The 18375-nt window shown below is 46.3% G+C and overlaps 1 protein-coding gene across 2 annotated transcripts in view; it reads left to right on the top strand.

Annotated features, from left to right (window-relative positions):
* TCF7 (transcription factor 7) overlaps positions 1-10818 on the top strand; it is a 34417-nt gene extending 23599 nt beyond the window's left edge. The window contains exons 4-11 of one of the 2 annotated variants that reach the window (XM_023516277.1): positions 250-361; positions 1132-1222; positions 3246-3338; positions 4814-4933; positions 5375-5537; positions 5646-5753; positions 6173-6221; positions 8855-10818. In XM_023516277.1, the coding sequence (XP_023372045.1) occupies positions 250-361; positions 1132-1222; positions 3246-3338; positions 4814-4933; positions 5375-5537; positions 5646-5753; positions 6173-6221; positions 8855-8877 (759 nt within the window). In that variant the 3' untranslated portion in view covers positions 8878-10818. The remainder of the gene's footprint in view (positions 1-249; positions 362-1131; positions 1223-3245; positions 3339-4813; positions 4934-5374; positions 5538-5645; positions 5754-6172; positions 6222-8854) is intronic. The other variant, XM_023516275.1, reaches the window with a different exon arrangement.
* The last annotated feature ends 7557 nt before the right edge of the window (positions 10819-18375 follow it).

Raw genomic sequence — 18375 nt, 5'->3', positions numbered from 1 at the left:
AGAGGCTCTCTAGTGGGGATACTTAGGCAGAGTTTACAAAGCTAGTGGGTAGAAGAGCGGGTCACTAGACACCGGATGGCTTCAGTGGTACTCCCTTCCCTAAAGGTTTTGGCCACTACCACTTTTCTTTGAAAGCTGGGCTACCCACACACAGCTCATTGGGACTCTGCCTATTTGCACATCCCCACCCCTGTGCCATTATTCCCTCAAGATTCCTTACATTCACCTACCGGCCTTCTCATTTTTCAGCATAACAAAGCCAGTCAGCCCCCTCATGGTGTCCCCCAACTCTCTCCTCTCTACGAACATTTCAGCAGCCCACACCCCACGCCTGCACCTGCGGACATCAGCCAAAAGCAAGGTATAAGCTTGGGATAGGGAGGGGGCCCAATGAGATCAGAGTTTGTGGCTTCTGAGACCAAGCAGACCATTTTATAACCAGAGATCCTAGAGCTGTGCAAACATAAGCCCAAAGAAAATACCAGAAAGATGGAATAGAGGTATGTGAGAGCACCATAAGGGGAAATAGTGCCAGGTCAAAATTTAAAGGCTTTATAAAGTTTGAGGTAGGAGCCTAAATCCTGTGGGTAACCCCCACTGCCAGTATGGGAGCAGGCAATTATGCATTGCTGGTAATTGTGAAACTGTAGCCTTTCCCTCCCCCCAGTGAGAAAATGGAAAGTGGTGGTTATGATGGCTGATTCACCTCAGCCTCAGGCAAAGTCATTCTGAAATCCACCACTGTCAGCTGTGGGAAACCTGCTGAGTTAACCTTGGGGGGCAAGTAGAGCTCTGGCTCCCCAAGCCAGGCTGGAGTTCCCAGCAGAGGCCCCAATTGAAGACCCGTAGTGGACCAGGAAGTAGCAAGGCCTGATCTCACATTCCTGAGTTACTTCAGCTTTAAGTACTGGCCAACTGGTGTCCTGAGGTAACTCACCCAGCCCCTCTGCCCTTGGCTCCCTTACCTGTCAAAGAGGCACTATCATTACACTGGAATAGTCTTGAATAAACCAGTTTATGTCTAGTTCTCTAGCAAAAGGGGGTGGGATCTTAGAGGCTCTAGGATGCAGTAACTGAAGTGGCTTGCCAGGTCAGGCCAGCGTACTTACATAGCCTCTCTCTCCCCTACAGGAGCTCATAGGCCTCTGCAGACCCCTGACCTCTCTGGCTTCTACTCTCTGACCCCAGGCAGCATGGGACAGCTCCCTCACACTGTGAGCTGGTAAGTATGGGCCCAGTGGGAAGGGACATCTTACAATGGTTGTACTTGCCCTTACATTTCCCTCCTTTGTTCTTCTGCATTGGGCATCCTGCTGCCAGCTCTGTACAAATACCAAGGGCTGGCTAGCAGCTCTACCCCAACCTGGCTCTGAGACAGGGATCCTCATGGCCCCCTGGCATTCCCCAGGTAGCCTGACACACTCCAGGTAAGAGAGCTGGCTCCTGGTCCCAGCTCTGCCAGAAAGTCTCCTCAGTAGCTAAGAGACTTGGTCTCCTCATTCCCTCTGGGCTGAGAGGAGAACTCTGGGCTGCTTAAGGACTTCCAGAGCCATAAGTACACGAGGAAGAAAAAGTAGGCCTGAGTAGGGAGGCAACTCACCCAACCTGCTCAGCATGAAGGGCCACCAGAGAGGCTGATGCTTCTTAGTTGCCTGACAGACAAGAGTATACTTCCTACTGGCCTCAGTGCCTGCTGCTGGGAGTGCCTTCTCTTCCTTACTGAATTGCCCAAGGAATTCTTTATGGTGCCTGCTTGTACCCAAGCAACTGACAGCTTGCCTGAACAGTCTCCTAAGGCTGGGCCAGGAAAAGGCAGCCTGGATCCTCAAGTGAAAAGGCCTGACTGGGGGCCAATAGGCCTGTCCTCCATAGAGCTGAGCAGGCTACTTGGCACTTTACTCATCAACCACAGTATGATGTGCACAGATCTCTAGCCTTTCTGGATTGGGGCACTCACCCAACAGCAAGAAAAATGTGGCTTCCTAGGGAAATAGGGTAAGTCATAGGCCCAACCTGGGGCCCACCTGCCCCTTTTCACTTGTGCAGCACACGCCTCTATTTTCAGATTCTCCTTGGACAAAGCTCCATTCTGAATACAAATTAGAACTACCCCACATGTACCCCAGTATCAAAGTGGAGAGAATCTCTGGGCCAAACTCTCAAAAACATCCCGTAGGCCAGAAGTTCTAAAGACCAAGAGATTTGAGCCTACGGCAAATAGGAATTCTGTGCTTTTTGTTTCCACCATGTAGTGTTGACTGGGAGGAGAAAAATGAGGGTGTCTTTAGCCACCTCTGCACTGAGTCTTGCTGTGATAGGTAGGGTTCTGGGCACGGGAAGCACTGCTTACATTGATTGATCCTTAGTTTCCTGCCCTCTCAAACTTAGTCCACCTAGGGAACAACCTAAGCAAGAAGCCAATTACAGGACACTGTTAGAAGTGCTTTGACTAGGGGACTGTAGGTGCCGAGACAGGTGCCTCATCCTACTTGGGAATTTCAAGACTTTAGGGAGAAAGGGTCACTTAGCTAAGCAAGGCCTGAAAGGATGCACAGAAGTTGAAGTAGGCACAGTAGGGCAGAAGAACAATCTAGCATCAACAGTAGGTGCTTTCTGAACCAAGCAGCTGAGACAGAGAAAGGGAAAAAAAAAATAACAGTGGATACAAGGGCCCTAGAACAGGGTATCAGCCTTATATTGTCAAGGAAACTGAGGAGACAGAAGAGTCTAGGGGCCTGCTAAGCTAGGTAGATAGAAAGCTGCCCTTGGCTTGGCGCCTGTGGCTCAAGCGGCTAAGGCACCAGCCACATACACCTAAGGTGGCAGGTTCAAATCCAGCCCGGACCGCCAAACAACAATAATGGCTACAACCACAAAATAGCCGGGCGTTGTGGCGGGCGCCTGTGGTCCCAGCTACTTGGGAGGCGGAGGCAGGAGACTCGCTTGAGCCCAGGTGTTGGAGGTTGCTGTGAGCAGCAAAGCCATAGCACTTTACCCAGGGGGACAGCTTGAGGCTCTGTCTCATAAAAAAAGAAAGCTGCCCTTTCTGTCCCTTAAGTACCAATACAAGCCTATAGAAAGAGGTGCAGCCCAAGTTGCCCCCTGGTGGCAGATCCTCAACACTGGATTGGTCCCAGCAGCGGCCCTTGTGTCTGGTTTTGGGTCAGCCCACGCCAAGTGGGGGAAGTCCTTCCCCATGTCTGGCCAGCAGCCAGACTGCTAACAGCTGTCTCTCCTAACCACAGGCCCAGCCCTCCTCTCTACCCCTTGTCCCCTTCCTGCGGATATAGACAGCACTTCCCTGCCCCCACTGCAGCCCCTGGCACCCCCTACCCCAGGTGAGTCCCCTACCCTGCAGCCAGGCGCCTGCTTCTTGTCGCCCAGGCTTCAGTGCCCACCCAAGGCCAGGCCCAGGCCAGTGCTTGCCCTGTGTTAGTCTTTTGTCCATCTGTCCGTCTGTCATTCTGTAACTCCCTGCTACCCTGTGCCTGAGAGCAAAGGTAGTAAGAAGAGGTCTTAGCCCAAGCCATACTGGGCAGCAAAGCACTGCATGTACACATGGCTTAGCCTGTGTGTACTCACCAAAGATGGCTCAGGACTGTCCTGGGCATCCCCAAACTCTGCCGAAGCCATGTCAACATCTTTTACATAAGTGTCCCTAACCTCAGGCCTTTAGGGGCTGCCTGCTTAGTGGCCCACCAGTGTAAGCAGTAAGGAGCAGAGTGGTCTCCACTGAATTAAGAAAGTAAAGTGGTCCTCCGGGAGCAGTGGCTCACACCTGTATTCCTAGCATCCTGGAAGGCTGAGGCGGGTAGATTGCTTGAGCTCACAAGTTCGAGACCAGCCTAAGCAAAAGCAAGACTGCATCACTACTTAAAAAAATAGAAAAACTTGAGCCCAAGTTGGAGGTTGCTGTGAACTGTGGTGCTACAGCACTCTACCCAGGGTAATAGCTCAAGACTATTAAAAAAAAAAAAAAAGTGAAGTAGGAAGTATGTGTGCACGTGTCCCTTCACTTAGCTCGCTCTCTTAGTGACAGACCTGGAACTAGGTATGAAACAGCAAGAGATGTGGCAGTCATTTCCAGCCTTGCTGGAACTCACAGCCCAGGGTAGGAAGTATAGCCGCAGCAGCAGCTGAATGGGCCATCTGGGTGATGGAGAAGCTCAAAGGAGACCCCAGCCAAGACTTGATAGATTAGGGAGAGCTTCATGTAGAGAGGGTAGTATGTTTTGAAAGAGGACAAAGGGAACCTTAGTAACTGAGGCTGGCTGGGGAGTAGGGATTGATGGAAAGCAGCAGGGAAGAAATGAGGCTAGAAATGTCACCAGGGATGCTTATATAAGGCTGTGCAGGCCCCCAGGAAGAGCCTGAGTTTTATTCTGCAGGTAGTAGGGGAACTTCTGCAGGAACAGGTCAGGATCATTCAGGTATTTTTTAAAAGGTCACTCTGGCTATTGTGTAGAGGTCTGGAGGGGTCAAAGTAGGAGTGTGAGGAGGTCCCTAGGGAGCCACAGGCTCCTGAGGCTGGGTTGCCAAGGTAGGATGTGAGAAGGGGACAGATTCGAAAGCTACTTGGGACCTATTGAACAGCCAACCACCTGAGTGGCATATACGTAGATTTTTGCATTGTGTCTGTGCAATGTGTTGGGAGCAGATATTTGTATTTATCTGTGTACTTATGTCCACCTCAATGGGGGTAGGGTATCTGTTCATCTGTGTCCTTGTGTACTACTATGCAGGGGCCTGTGTGTGTGTACAAAGGTCTGGACTAGAATTCCTAGCTCAGTGTTAACTCTTCTCCTGCCTCTAGGTTCACCCACCCATCTTTGATGCTAGGTTCCAGTGTACCTGGTCATCCTGCAGCCATCCCTCACCCAGCCATTGTACCCCCCTCAGGGAAGCAGGAGCTACAGCCTTACGACCGCAGCCTGTGAGTGAAAAGACATGATGGGGAGGGAAGCAAGAAAAGGGTGGGATGGGCAGGTGAGTAGATAGATCTATTCGTCAGCCAGGATATATATGACTCCCACTAGGCTCAGGAGGCCCTTGGTCAAGCTGTCTTATGGCTCTGGCTACTGATCACTGCATTTTTTGATCCTCAGGAGGTGCTTAAGGAACAAGGAGTTTGTTTCAGCCAAGAAATGAGGGGCTGAGATGTCCTTAACACATGCTCTTCCTACTTGGCTATGGTATTCCCATAAGAAAGTTACTTAGCTCTCTGCTCACCCATTTTGGGGCAGCTAAAAGATTCCATTTACACCCTAGTGTCATATACTTAGGTACACACTGGACCCAACTAGAGGAAGGTGCTACCATTAGGTGAGTGTTGGGGTGGGGAAGCTCCTGAGCTATCTGGGTCTGTACCCCTCAGGAAGACACAGGCAGAGTCCAAGGTGGAGAAGGAGGCCAAGAAGCCAACTATCAAGAAGCCCCTCAATGCCTTCATGCTGTACATGAAGGAGATGAGAGCCAAGGTCATTGCAGAGTGTACACTCAAGGAGAGTGCTGCCATCAATCAGATCCTGGGTCGCAGGGTAAGCCCATGGGCAAGTGGGCTGGCAGGGATGGCTCTGATCATCTTCACCCTGGTGCAGCTTATTGACTCCCTGATGTACTCCATCTGCCCCGCTTCCCTATTGCAGTGGCATGCGCTGTCGCGAGAAGAGCAGGCCAAGTATTATGAGCTGGCCCGCAAGGAGAGGCAGCTGCATATGCAGCTATACCCAGGCTGGTCGGCACGGGACAACTACGTGAGTGGCCACTGACACAAGGAAGGGGCGGGTAGGGCATCCTGAGATACCATGCGCTAAGGCTCCACCTCAGCAGGGAGGGTAAAACTACTGTCCTGAAGGCACAGATAAGGAAGAACAAGGAGAGTCCAGGCTGACAAACCATCCCCTGAGGGCAAGCCCACATCCTTTTCCCCACTCTAGAATGCACTCACACATGGGGCTGTTGCCCAGTATTTCACTGGGCCACATGGGTATTGGGAGAGGGAGCAGCCCCTAAATTGCAACCCCACACAAGAACTACAATCAATAAACACCAGGGCCTGACAGTAGGAGGGACCTATATGCCCAGAATCCCAGGGGCAGCCAGGCCAGGCGGCAGGCTACAGATAGCCAAGTATCTACTTCCCAGATCTGAGCATCCTTTTTGTTCCCTACAGGGAAAGAAAAAAAGGCGGTCAAGGGAAAAGCACCAAGAATCTACCACAGGTGAGGCCTTCCCTTAGTAGCAGTGTAGACTCTTCTCCATGCCCTCATTTCAAGGCCCAGAGTGAGAGTGAGAGTACTCACCCAGGAGCCTTCAGGGACTAAGGCTGCATCTGACAGGTCTCCATACAAGTAATAGCTATACCAAGTGCTAGGGAGACCAGCTAAAACCAGGTCATGTAGCAAGTGGTATATTGCCTTTCCGTGCCCCCACACCTCACCTTTGCTAGCTCTGCTTACAGGTAGCCTCTACCAGACTCTACCAGAGAGGCTAGTGAGCAACTCACTGTATAGTTTAATGCATAACACAAACAATGCACCTTGGCTAATTCTCTGTCCAGGTATTGGCTGAGTCAGGCCCCATACTTAGGCCCAATAGTCACACAGCCTGCTGAAGCCTAGCAATTTGTCACCCTCCTCATCCCCATTTTTCATAGCCATGCAAAGTGCTCCATGTTAGAGGAGGGCCAATACCCCATTGTAGGCCTCCTTCCTGTGGGTGAACACTGCCCCCAACTCTGATAACTCAGATTGCCACATGGGGAAGCTGAGAGATAGGAGTAGGACAAGGCAGAGTCCCCAGCCCTTTCTCTGAGGTAAGAAATGGGCCCTTTTTTTTCATCTGGAAGTGTGTACAACAGGCATAAGCAATAGGCTTAGCTTTATCTCTTGAAGGAAGATTGGGCATTGATAAGAATAAAGAAAAGCTGGATAGAATGGGTAGCCCTAATGCATAAGAGGCTGGATCCTCATGGACTTCTCTGGGCCCTTATCCTGCAGCCTCTATGCTGCAAGGAGCCCACAAGCCACAGAGAGGAGCCAGCCTGAGAGGACCCCTTCCCCCACCCCCACCATTCTTCCCACTACCTCCCCTGCCCAGCTGGGTACCCACCTTTGCTGATACCTTGCTCTGGGCTCCCAGTGGGGCTGGCTATGCCATAGAGAGGCCTATTCTGCCTATGGGGGCTGTGGGGGATCTATAACTGGCTAACACTGATGTACCTCTTCTTTCTGGGCCCTGTTCTGCCCTGCTGCCTACCTGCTCACCTTCTGCCCTGCTCTGCCCCTCTGGCATGTCTGTGCGCAGACCCTGGCTCGCCTAAGAAATGCCGTGCTCGCTTTGGCCTCAACCAGCAGACGGATTGGTGTGGTCCGTGCAGGTGGGTTTGTCCCCACCATCATTCTCCTTTTGCTTCAAGCTGCTTCCCTTGACTCTATACATGTTCTGCTGGGGCTGTGGCCCATTCCTTTGGCCCCTCAGCCCTCTAGCATACCCAGATTGGGGAATCCATACCCACTAAGATGGATCTAAACACATTATAGATTATGGAGATGATCACCTGGATCTAAATGGAAGGAGGAGTAGAAGGAATGTTCCAAAAGGCAGGCTCAAGGAGGTGGCCCTAGTGCTAGTCAGGCCTTGCTGGTCCACAACAGGTAAATCTCTCACATACCACTCTTACCAACTACCTCACTACAAGTTAGGATCCCTGCCTGCGCCATCCTAAGCTCTTAAATCTGAGAAAAACACAGTGACAACAGTACAGAACCACCTTAATAACCTAGTTGCTATCTTGATCCTTCAGGTCTTGTTTAGCTAAGTGACTCTTTCTTCCCCCAAAGTCTTGAAATTCCCAGGTTGGATGAGGTACCTGTCTGGGCTCCAACAGTCCCCCAGTCAAAGCACTTCTAATAGTGTCCTATTGGCTTCTTGCTTAGGCTGCCCCCTAGGTGGAGTGAGATTGAGAAGGCAGGGAACTAAGGATCAATGTAAGTAGAGCTTTCCCAATTCCCAGAACCCTGCCTATCACAGCAAGGCTCAGTGCAGAGGTGGCTAAAACACCCTTACTTGCTATCTTGTACCTGAGACCAGAGGGCTAGAGAAAGGAGCATGGGTAGTCCTGGTCTGTCTTAGGCAAAGGGTCCTGTGGCACCAAGCCTCTGTTTCAACATATGTTCAACAGAGAAATATTTGTGAGCCTGAAAATGTTTATTTACCAGTGGTTAGTTGCCTTGTTTAGGTTCAGGCCAGGCCTGGCAGAGCCACAACCAAGGTAGTAAGGTCACTGGCTCTAAGGAACACTTGTCCAGCAACTCAGTGAGCCCTCCACACTCCCTGTCCAAGGGCAAAGAGGAATTTTTAATGTATATGTGTACAATGGGAAACAGCCCTATTCTCAGAGGGGGTCCTCTTCCCTCTAGTTCATGCTACTCAAGAGACAAACTGACCCAGAGGACTCTAGTATGGTAAAGGATGAAACAAGTCAGTATTCACTTTTCCCCCAACCCAGCTCTGAGGACTAAGATTGCTTAGCAAAGGCGGCACAGGAATTGTAGCCCCTTGAAGAAGCTCAAAGGTTCAGACTAGGTGATGGCTCCTGTGGAAATAGGAGGCGGCCTGGTACAGATCTAGCTACAGAAGGCCCCCATGCCATCCTGTGGCTATTCTGAGAACTGCACTTTGTACTAGGTCTGGGCCAGGACAAGAACAGTCGCAGTGCTGATTCAGGTCAGAGAGCACTGACACATCCATCACCCAAACAAGGGGGAGAGGGGATAAGAGATCAGCCAGCCTTGTGCAAAGACAGAACTTTTTGGTTGTGGTGTGTGACTATGAATTCACCCTCTGTTTACAGATAACTCTCTTCACTATTCCTAGGAGGAAAAAGAAATGCATTCGGTACTTACCCGGAGAAGGCCGCTGCCTCAGCCCCATTCCTTCCGATGACAGTGCTCTAGGCTGTCCTGGGTCCCCAGCTCCCCAGGACTTGCCCTCATACCTTCTGCTGCCCTGCGTCCCTACAGAACTGTTTTCTAGCCCTGCGGAGTTGGCACCTACACCCCCAGGTCTCTCTACTGCTCTCAGCCTCCCAGCCTCAGTGCCCCTACAAGTGCCCCACAGTGCCCTGCAGAGTACACAGGTACAGCAACAGGAATCTCAGAGACAGGCGGCCTAGCAGGCACAAGACACCTGACTTCCTCCAGAGACCCACCACCTGAGAGGAAGCAACAGAGGCTCAAATCACGTGGAAACTAGCTAGGGGTCCTGTGAACACCATCTGTTTCTAGACCTTGAAGATTTCAGAGGCTGCAACAATTTCTGCCTGAACCTGAGGCTGTTGATTCAAACTGCTCTGAATGGTGGGAATCAGATCTGTGTTGATGTCAACTGATTAAGCGCACCCCTTGTACCGATAAGCAGCCTGCATCTATTCTTTTTACCATCTGTCTTGCTAGCCAGAAGCTTCTGCCTCCTTATTTTTCTGCTACAGGCCACAAAGGGGCTAGCCTAAACCCAGCTACCTTCCCTATCACCCACTGCCACATGCTCCCTATACCAGATACTTCATGGACCATGAACAAGCTGGTTTGTTAAAACAACATGTGAGCACGGTCACAACCACAAAAAACTCAAGATGACAATGCTTCTCTTAAGGGAATGGAGATACTCTGTTTACAGAAAACCAGCTGCTACTCATAAGCTTCTTACAGTGTTCTCAGATGCCTGCAAGAAGCTTAGGGGAGGGAACGGAATAGGTTAAGTTTAGACCTATCAACCTAGGCAGTAAGAATAACCTGACACAACCCTGTCAAAGCAGTGTGGGTGGAAGGGATATCTGGCTCTAGCTCAAAAGAAACTCATCAACCTAAGAAGCCCTGACCCCAAGACCTCAGGTTTGTCACTAGTCGTGACAGGTTATAGTTGAAAATAGTGGTGGCCCAAATTTGACATGCATCCCTTCTCATTCCCTAAGATTTTTTTGCAGTTCCATTTCCAGTTCATCCGTGGCAGCCTAGCCAGCTCGTAGGCAGCTGACAGAACAAACCCCAAACTTCAGGCCAAAGCCTATCTTCTAACATTGAAACCAGGCCAGCTTTAATTTCCCTATGTGTCTGCAAAGAGGAAGACCATTACAACTAAAGTAAGGAGCCTGGAAAACCTCTTTGTAGTGGTGAACAGGTTTTTAACACAGCCTACTTAGTCTATTTTTGAGCCAAGCTTCGACCCTGAGCCTTGAAAAACAAGTTCAAATTAACTTTGTTTTTAGCATCCTCCTCACTGTACATAGCCTGAATCCAAAGAAAAAGGGCTGTCCGTGTACTCACACACATCCCTCAGGAAAAGGTTTTAGTTCCTATTTTAGCCATTGGTTTCTCAGAACCCAAAGATCACATATTTTAATGTCACATTGCAAGAAGTCTTGAGAAATAAGGACCATTGTAGTGTTTAAGATATTTTTGTATTGTTATTGCATCATCATAGAAAAACTGTTTTAAACATGAGAATAAAGATACTTTTTACTGGGTTTGTTTTTCAAAGCCTAACCTTGAGGAATAAGCTATTACAGCAACAGAGCATGACTTGTTACTTTTCTTTAGTCATGAAACTAGGAGTTTATTCCCTATTATGGTACACATGTTATCAAACTTCCAACCTACAGAAGTCAAACATTACCTTCATCGCCTCCCTAAAGGGGCTTGGGCCCTGCCCCACAGAGTGCTTACCTTCATTCAACCTTACTCTTTAACTCCTCAATCCTCTGACCCCATAACTTTGGGACCAGTCTGCTCTCCAATGCTCATGAGAATAAATGATTGGAAACTGCTATCTGTAGATCTTGGAAAGACAATCCAACCTGAAATAGGTACACATAACCACTAGGCTCCATTTTCCTCTGAGGACAGAGAGAAAAGACAACATTCACAAATGTGTGTCTTATTTTAAGGAAATTAAGAATCTTTTATAACCTTGTATCAAATCCTAAAGGATTTTTTTTTTTTTTTCAAAATTAAATCCAGGCCAGCACAGTGGCTCACGCCTATAATCCTAGCACTCTGGGAGGCTGAGGCAGGAAGATCACTTGAACTCAAGAGTTTCAGACTAGCCTGAGCAAGACCAGGCCCCCATCTGTACTAAAAATAGGAAAATTGACCCTGTCTCTATTAAAAATAGAAAAATTAGCCCAGTATTGTGGTGGGTGCCTATAGTCCCAGCTACTTGGGAGACTAAGGCAGGAGGATTGCTCGAACCCAGGAGTTTGAGGTTGCCATGAGCTAGGCTGACAGCACTATATCTACCCTTGAGTAACAGAGTAAGACTCTCAAGGAAAAAAAAAAAAATTCAAGATCCCATAGGCTAGGTGAAGTGGCTAAGGCCTGTAATCCTAGCACTCTAGGAGGCCGAGGCAGGTGGACTGCCTTAACTCACAGGCTTGAAACCAGCCTGAGCAAGAGTGAGACCACCCCAATCTCTAAAAACAGGCATCATGGCAGACACCTGTAGTCCCAGCTACTGAGGTGGCTGAGACGAGAGAATTGCTTGAGCCCGAGAGTTTGAGGTTGCTATGAGCTATGATGCCACAGCATGCTACCAAGGGCAACAAAGTAAAATTCTGTCTCAAAAAAAAAGAAAAAAGTAAATAAAAAACAGGGCAGCACCTGTGGCTCAGTGAGTAGGGCACAGGCCCCATATACCGCGGGGGGCGGTTCAGACCCAGCCCCAGCCAAACTACAATAAAAAAATAGCCAGGTGTTGTGGCGGGCACCTGTAGTCCCAGCTACTCAGGAGACTGAGGCAAGAGAATAACCTAAGCCAAAGAGCTGGAGGTTGCTGTGAGATGTGATGCCATGGTACTCTACTGAAGGCAACAAAGTAAGACTCTATCTCTTTAAAAAAAAAAATAAATAAACGGGCGGAGCCTGTGGCTCAAAGGAGTAGGGCACTGGCCCCATATGCCGGAGATGGCAGGTTCAAACCCAGCCCTGGCCAAAAACAGCAAAAATAAAAATAAATAAAATCAAGATCCAATGTAAGGCAAGGACATTTTAATAGCACCTTTTCTTTATACAGTCTGCTGTTATGAAGTACTTTTCATACTGTCACACAAGACCTCTGTTGTGTGACAGATCTACAGCCTACTTTTTACATAGCAGTTTCTATTATGTTACAGTGCTAACTTCCTGAGACCTACCATGAATAAAGCCACCTCAATAGGTCACTCAACCATTAGATGATAAATGTTTGGCTGTGTTTCACAAGATAGCCATATATCACCATCATGTAATTTTCACTTAAGAGTTTATAATTTTGGCTAGGCGCCTGTGGCTCAAACAGCTAAGGTGCCAGCCACATACACCTAAGGTGGCGGGTTCAAATCCAGCCCGGGCCCACCAAACAACAATGACGGCTGCAACCAAAAAAATAGCCAGGCATTGTAGTGGGCGCCTGTGGTCCCAGCTACTTGGGAGGCGGAGGCAGCAGACTTGCTTGAGCCCAGGAGTTGTAAGTTGCTGTTAGCTGTGATGCCACAGCACTTTACCTAGGGGGACAGCTTGAGGCTCTGTCTCAAAAAAATAAAGAGTTTGTAATTTGGGGATTTGATGTTTAAAAATATTTATAAATAGAGGCGGCGCCTGTGGCTCAGTGGGCAGGGTGCTGGCCCCATATGCTGAGGGAGGCAGGTTCAAACCTGGCCCTGGCCAAACTGCAACCAAAATATAGCCAGGCGTTGTGGTTGGTGCCTACAGTCCCAGCTACGCGGGAGGCTAAGGCAAGAGAATCGCCTAAGCCCAGGAGTTGGAGGTTGCTGTGAGCTACCGAGGGTGACAAAGTAACACTTTGTCTCTAAAAAAATATATATATATTTATATTTATATTTATATTTATAAATAAATTCATCTTCCAGAGTAGTGTCTATTGAAAGTAGTCCACTGAAGGGTATAACCTCAGACATACTTCTTTCTGGGAGGGTGCTAGAAGAGACCAGCCATTCTTGACATCTGTCCCATTTAAAAGAATTCCACTTTGGCTGGCCTGGTTTAAAAAAACTACATTCTAACCAAAGCTTATTCAAGACTGGACTGCTGCATCTGATTTGGTGTCTCATTTACAGTACACCAGGTACACAAACAATGTGCCCTCTGTATGTGAGAACAGAGAGAGGGTATTCTGGCAACTTTCTAAGTCAGACAAGCCTTAAAAACAAAAAAAAAAAGAAAAGAAAAAACACCAAAATCTCCTGACTTCAAGAAGGAAACTCAAGTTCTCCCAAATCACACTGGCACTTATCTATGAGACTTAGGAATGACTTGAAATTGCAACATCAATAAAGTTCAACTTTAAATACCATACCAATCCCACCTCACTCCAGCTGAGAATAACTTCTATTCTTGCAGACATCACAGGATGAGATGTATAAAGGACCCTAGGCTCCTTTATACATTCCCACACAACTCATACACTTGTAACTTACTTGAAGTACAGATCTTGATCCTTCCCCTGGTGTAGCTGTTCCCTATCCTGTGCTTGGTGAATATAGGGAAAGAGCTCAGCCCAGCAAGCTAGTAGAGCTTTCCCATGTCTCTAAATTTGAAGGTGTTTCCTTTTACAAGAGGCTCATCTTGAGGCTCTCTTCTGTTTTGTAACTATCTTTTGAATGGCTCCCATGATCTCAAGTTCTTCTTGGCTGTGGAAGTTAAGCTGGCTCAGAAGCACTGCTGCCTAGCTGTGTTCGTTATGTAATAAGCCTGGTTAGGAAGGCCAGAAGTAGCCGGAAGCAGAATGGTTCTTTACATCGATTGTTTATATACATGTTACATTATTGTTATTTACATCCATTTCTAGGAAAATAAACAGAACAGAAGGGGCAAGAGTAACAAGGCCATATCAAGAATTTAAGGCCCTAAACTATTAATTACATTTAAAGCTAAGTTGGCTTTCTTTGAAGTTAGCACAGATGAGAGGTAACCAACAGTATATAATACTGAAAGGCAATAAGTACATCACCTATGAATTAAACTATCATTCAAACTAAGTAAGTTCCATATGGGAAATACAGAGGGTGCCAAAAAATGCATATACATTTTAAGAAAGAAAAAAGCTGTATTAAAATTATAATACTCAATATATAATGCTTGCTATGCTGTATACTGTATCTTGTGTCTCACAATTGAAGAAGTCAAACATAACTTAGTATTATAATTTTAGTGGTTTTTTTCCTTTTGTAAAATGTGTATACTTTTTTTTGGCACCCTGTGTATATCAAGCAAGAGCCCTTTCAACAACATCTTTATAACATCAACAATGTTCTCTTCTACTGACAGTTCAGCAGCAAAGATAAAATTCACTAAATCCTGCTTAGATGTCCAAATAGCTCAATCTTGAGCAAGAGACATGTTTTAAACTATTTCCTATCTTGACACGCACATTTAGTTCTCTTACTCATTCTCTTTGCCCATTGGAGGTACTGAATTTTAATGGTAAACAAGAGTAAGTCATGAGGACTCTAATTGTAAAATCCCTAACATTCAGAAGAGTGCCTCAGTTCAACACCAAAAAAAGTTTAGTATAAATGCCCAAAAACCACCCTGCCTAACATGGGTTGGATAAATACTCGAACGAAATACTGTTCTGGAGTGTCAAAGTACTAGCAGTCAGGCCTTAATTTCTCTTTTCAGTCTGTATTCACAGACAGATGTACAATACAGACACCCAACCTTTTTGCTGCTACGTCTAGACTGAGCGCTGCTTTCCTCCTCAGGTTGGCATTCCCTCCAACCAAATCCAACTTGACTTTTGACACCAAATTAGTTTAATTTGCAGAATTTTGCCTAGACTCTTCCAGCCTTATAGCCCCCTTAATACATAAATACTCCTTCCCAGCAGTATTTATGCCTTGTCTCCTGAACTACACCAAAAGCTCTGAAGAGGGAAGCAATGTCTTATGCTTCCTACAAGGTAACAGAAGCCAGGACTATACTTCACAGAACCAACCATTTCATAAACTTTCTCTTTACTTGCAATCGTCTCCCTTTTACTCAACTACTTTCTTGGCTGGCAATCAGTTACACAAATCTAGATAATAGAAAATTTATCCTCTTAAATGGTGAAACAACTTTTTAGGAAGAACATTTACTTTATTAATTCTTCCCACCTCAATATATACTGAGCTTTTATTCTTTCATGTTTTAGAGACGTCTATCACCCCGGTGAGATTGCAGTGGTATCATCATGGCTCACTACAACCTCAAACTTCTAGGGCTCAAGTGATCCTCCCATCCATGTCTCTCAAGTAGCTAATACAGGTGCATGCCACCATGCCTGGCTATACTGAGCTTTAGAAAAACCAAAAAGATCTTCAAAGAGAAATGGTGGTAAGCAAAATTTAAGCTTCTGAAAATGAGCAAGATTCAGATAGCCATGGATAAGGTAAAAGATACTCAAAGCAAGAGGTCTGTTTCTCTCAGTCCTCTCTCCTTTCTAGTAAAAACCACTTCAAATCCCCAAATTGCCTTATTGAGAGCCTACAACCAGGCATCCTCAAACTATGGCCCGCAGGCCACATGGGGCCCACCTAGGACATTTATCCAGCCTGCCAGGTGTTTTGCTGCCACTACCTGTCCTGCTTAGCAGCCGACTTGACCCAGGGCCGCAGTCTGGCCCTCCAATGGGACAGTGAACCGGCCCCCTGCTTAAAAAGTTTGAGGACCCCTGGCCCAGACCTTAATTAAAAAAAAAAATTTTATATTGGAATCAGAAAACAGACCATAGGATTGGCCATTGAAAGATTATGTGGTTTGAAATATATGCCTGCCCTAAGTCAGATTCCCATGGTCACTCACTGTTACTCTCCTTCCTTCTCTAGCTAGTTCCAAGATAAGCTCTGCATTACAATGACAGAATGTTACAAAGCTGCAGTTATCTATTTATCTTTATTATCTACCAAGGTACAATATAACTCTTGTTTAATTCCAGGAGCTGGTGTATACAGAGACAGTTGAAAACAAATCAAAGCCATAATGCCACTTAGGGAGCGGAAACTTAAAGGGATGATTCTGTGAATCCTTGGAAAAATATAAAAATTGCAAAGCAATACATACTTTGCATATTAAGAGATTTATGAAGATGAGCAAATAAAACACAACAGCACTTCAAAAGAAATAACTTCCTCTCCCACAACATAAGAATGATTAGACTTTGTTTGAGGGGAACACCCTTAGCCCATGACAATGTTAGTGAGAAAATAATAAGCTGGCCAGACACAGTGGCTCACACCTATACCCTAGCACTTTGGGAGGCCAAGGCAGGAAGATTGCTTGACACCAGGAATTCGACACCAGCCCAAGAGTGAGACACTGTCTTTACAAAAAGAACAGAAAATTTAGCTGGACGTGGTGGCATGTGCCTGTAGTCCCAGCTACTTGGGAGACTGAGGCAGGAGAATCACTTTAGCCCAAGAGTTTTGACGTTGCAGTGAGCTATGATGAGGCCACTGTACACCAGCTAGGGCAACAGAGAGAGACCCTGTCTCAAAAGGAAAAAAAAAAAAAAGAAAGAAAGAAAGCTAACCCTTTCTAGAAGGGTTAGATCACAAGTAACACAGTCAATGAAAAGCTCAGAAGCCAAAGGATTGTGACAAGAGTCTTCATTACTCAAAGTACTATATTGTAGGCAAAAGCAATTCCAACAGAGGAAATTGACAAAAGTTCTTCAGTCTTAGCTGGCAATCAACCAAATATGCCTAATCCCTTCTTCCTCTCATTCTGTTTGCTGGTGAAATAAAGGATGTTTCCTAAATAAGCCCTGGAGTTAATTAAGAGGGGTTTCTTTCTCTCTGCTATATATATTAGTAATTAGATGAACTTTTCATAATTCAACATTAATAACCACTTCCCAAACCAAAACTATCACTAGCTCTCCCCTTGCATGCATTAAAAAAAAAAAAAAATGCTCTTCTTATTAAGGTCCTGTATCTGGAATCCACAAGGATCTTTCACTTATGTTTCTTATACAGGAATTATTAATGGAGTAGTTCTGCTACATACAGGTTATGTCTGCCATCAAGTTGTCTCTTAAGTCTTGGCAAGCCTATAAAGCAGACTCTGCTAGATCTCTGAAACCAAAATAGCTACTATTTCCAACTTGCTCAAGGCCATGCAGGCACCAAAACTCCAGCCTCAAGGAATGACTTCATATTAGACTATTAGTGGTTCTCAACCTTCCTAATGCCACAATGTATTTTCATTGTTAAAAAGAGTCTCTGCCCATAGGTTGAGAACCGCTGGTTTAGAAGAATAGCTAGAAAGTAAAAGGATAACCAGGAATGAGTGTACCACTGAAGACCAACTGTTGGCTGCTATGGATAAGAGACACAGCCACTCACTCCACGTGACAGCCTGGAAAATTGGAGATTTCTGAGGGAATAAGAGACTTATAATAGGGAACAGGAACGAGTAGGGTAAAGAACACAGCAGCCAGCTTGAAAAGGGCTTCTTGGCACCATGCCTATGATTTATTTGAGTATACAATGGCTACAAAAGGACTATTTTCTCCTGGATGAGCTGCCAGATCTCTATTAAAGAAATCCTCTACCAGGATTTCTTGTTTTGTTGTTTAAAGACTAGGGCCAAGAGAAAGGCAGGAAAGGAACAAAAATTTCTATATTGTCTGTCCATTCAATCTTTCTGAAAGATCACATTATCCTTTAAATATGGGTGGTGGGCAGCACCTGCAGCTCAGTGGGTAGGGCACCAGCCATATATACTGATTGATGCAGGCAGGTTTGACCCCAGCCCAAGCCTACTAATCAACAATGACAACTGCATGAAAAATATAGCCGAGCCTTACGGCGGGCACCTGTAATTCCAGCTAGTCCAGAGGCTGAGGTAAGCTGAGGTAAGAGAATCGCTTGAGCCCAAGAGTTTGCAGTTGCTATGCGCTGTGATGCCAAAGCACTCTACTGAGGGTGACATATGGAGACTCTGTCTTAAAAAAAAAAAATAAATGAATAAATAAAGTAATGTTATTTACTCCTGTAATTCTACCCAGTCCTGAGTGTTAAACAGATCAAGAGATACTAGTAACAGGCTCCTGTTTCCTAGAAGCTGATACTTCCTTTACAAATTAAACATGGCACATGCTAGAAATCCTGGACGCATAGTGAAAATTTGTGTTTATCATGTATTGCTAGAAACACCTGAAATTGGTAGATGAGACACTTCAGTGATACTGGACTCTGCTACCTTCTCCCACTAAAACGAGGACAAATGGAAAATAAGCTTATTTCCAGAGAGTAAAGAGGCTCAAAGACCCACAAGTGGTCACAGGGATTGGCAAACGTTTTCTGTAAAATTCTAGACAGTAAATATTTTAGGCTTT

Source organism: Otolemur garnettii, unplaced genomic scaffold (assembly GCF_000181295.1).
Source record: "Otolemur garnettii isolate 467f Iridium unplaced genomic scaffold, OtoGar3 scaffold00003, whole genome shotgun sequence".
Classification (NCBI taxonomy): domain Eukaryota; kingdom Metazoa; phylum Chordata; class Mammalia; order Primates; family Galagidae; genus Otolemur; species Otolemur garnettii.
The sequence above is the reverse complement of the archived record's forward strand: the minus strand, read 5'-3'. Positions and strand labels throughout refer to the sequence as shown.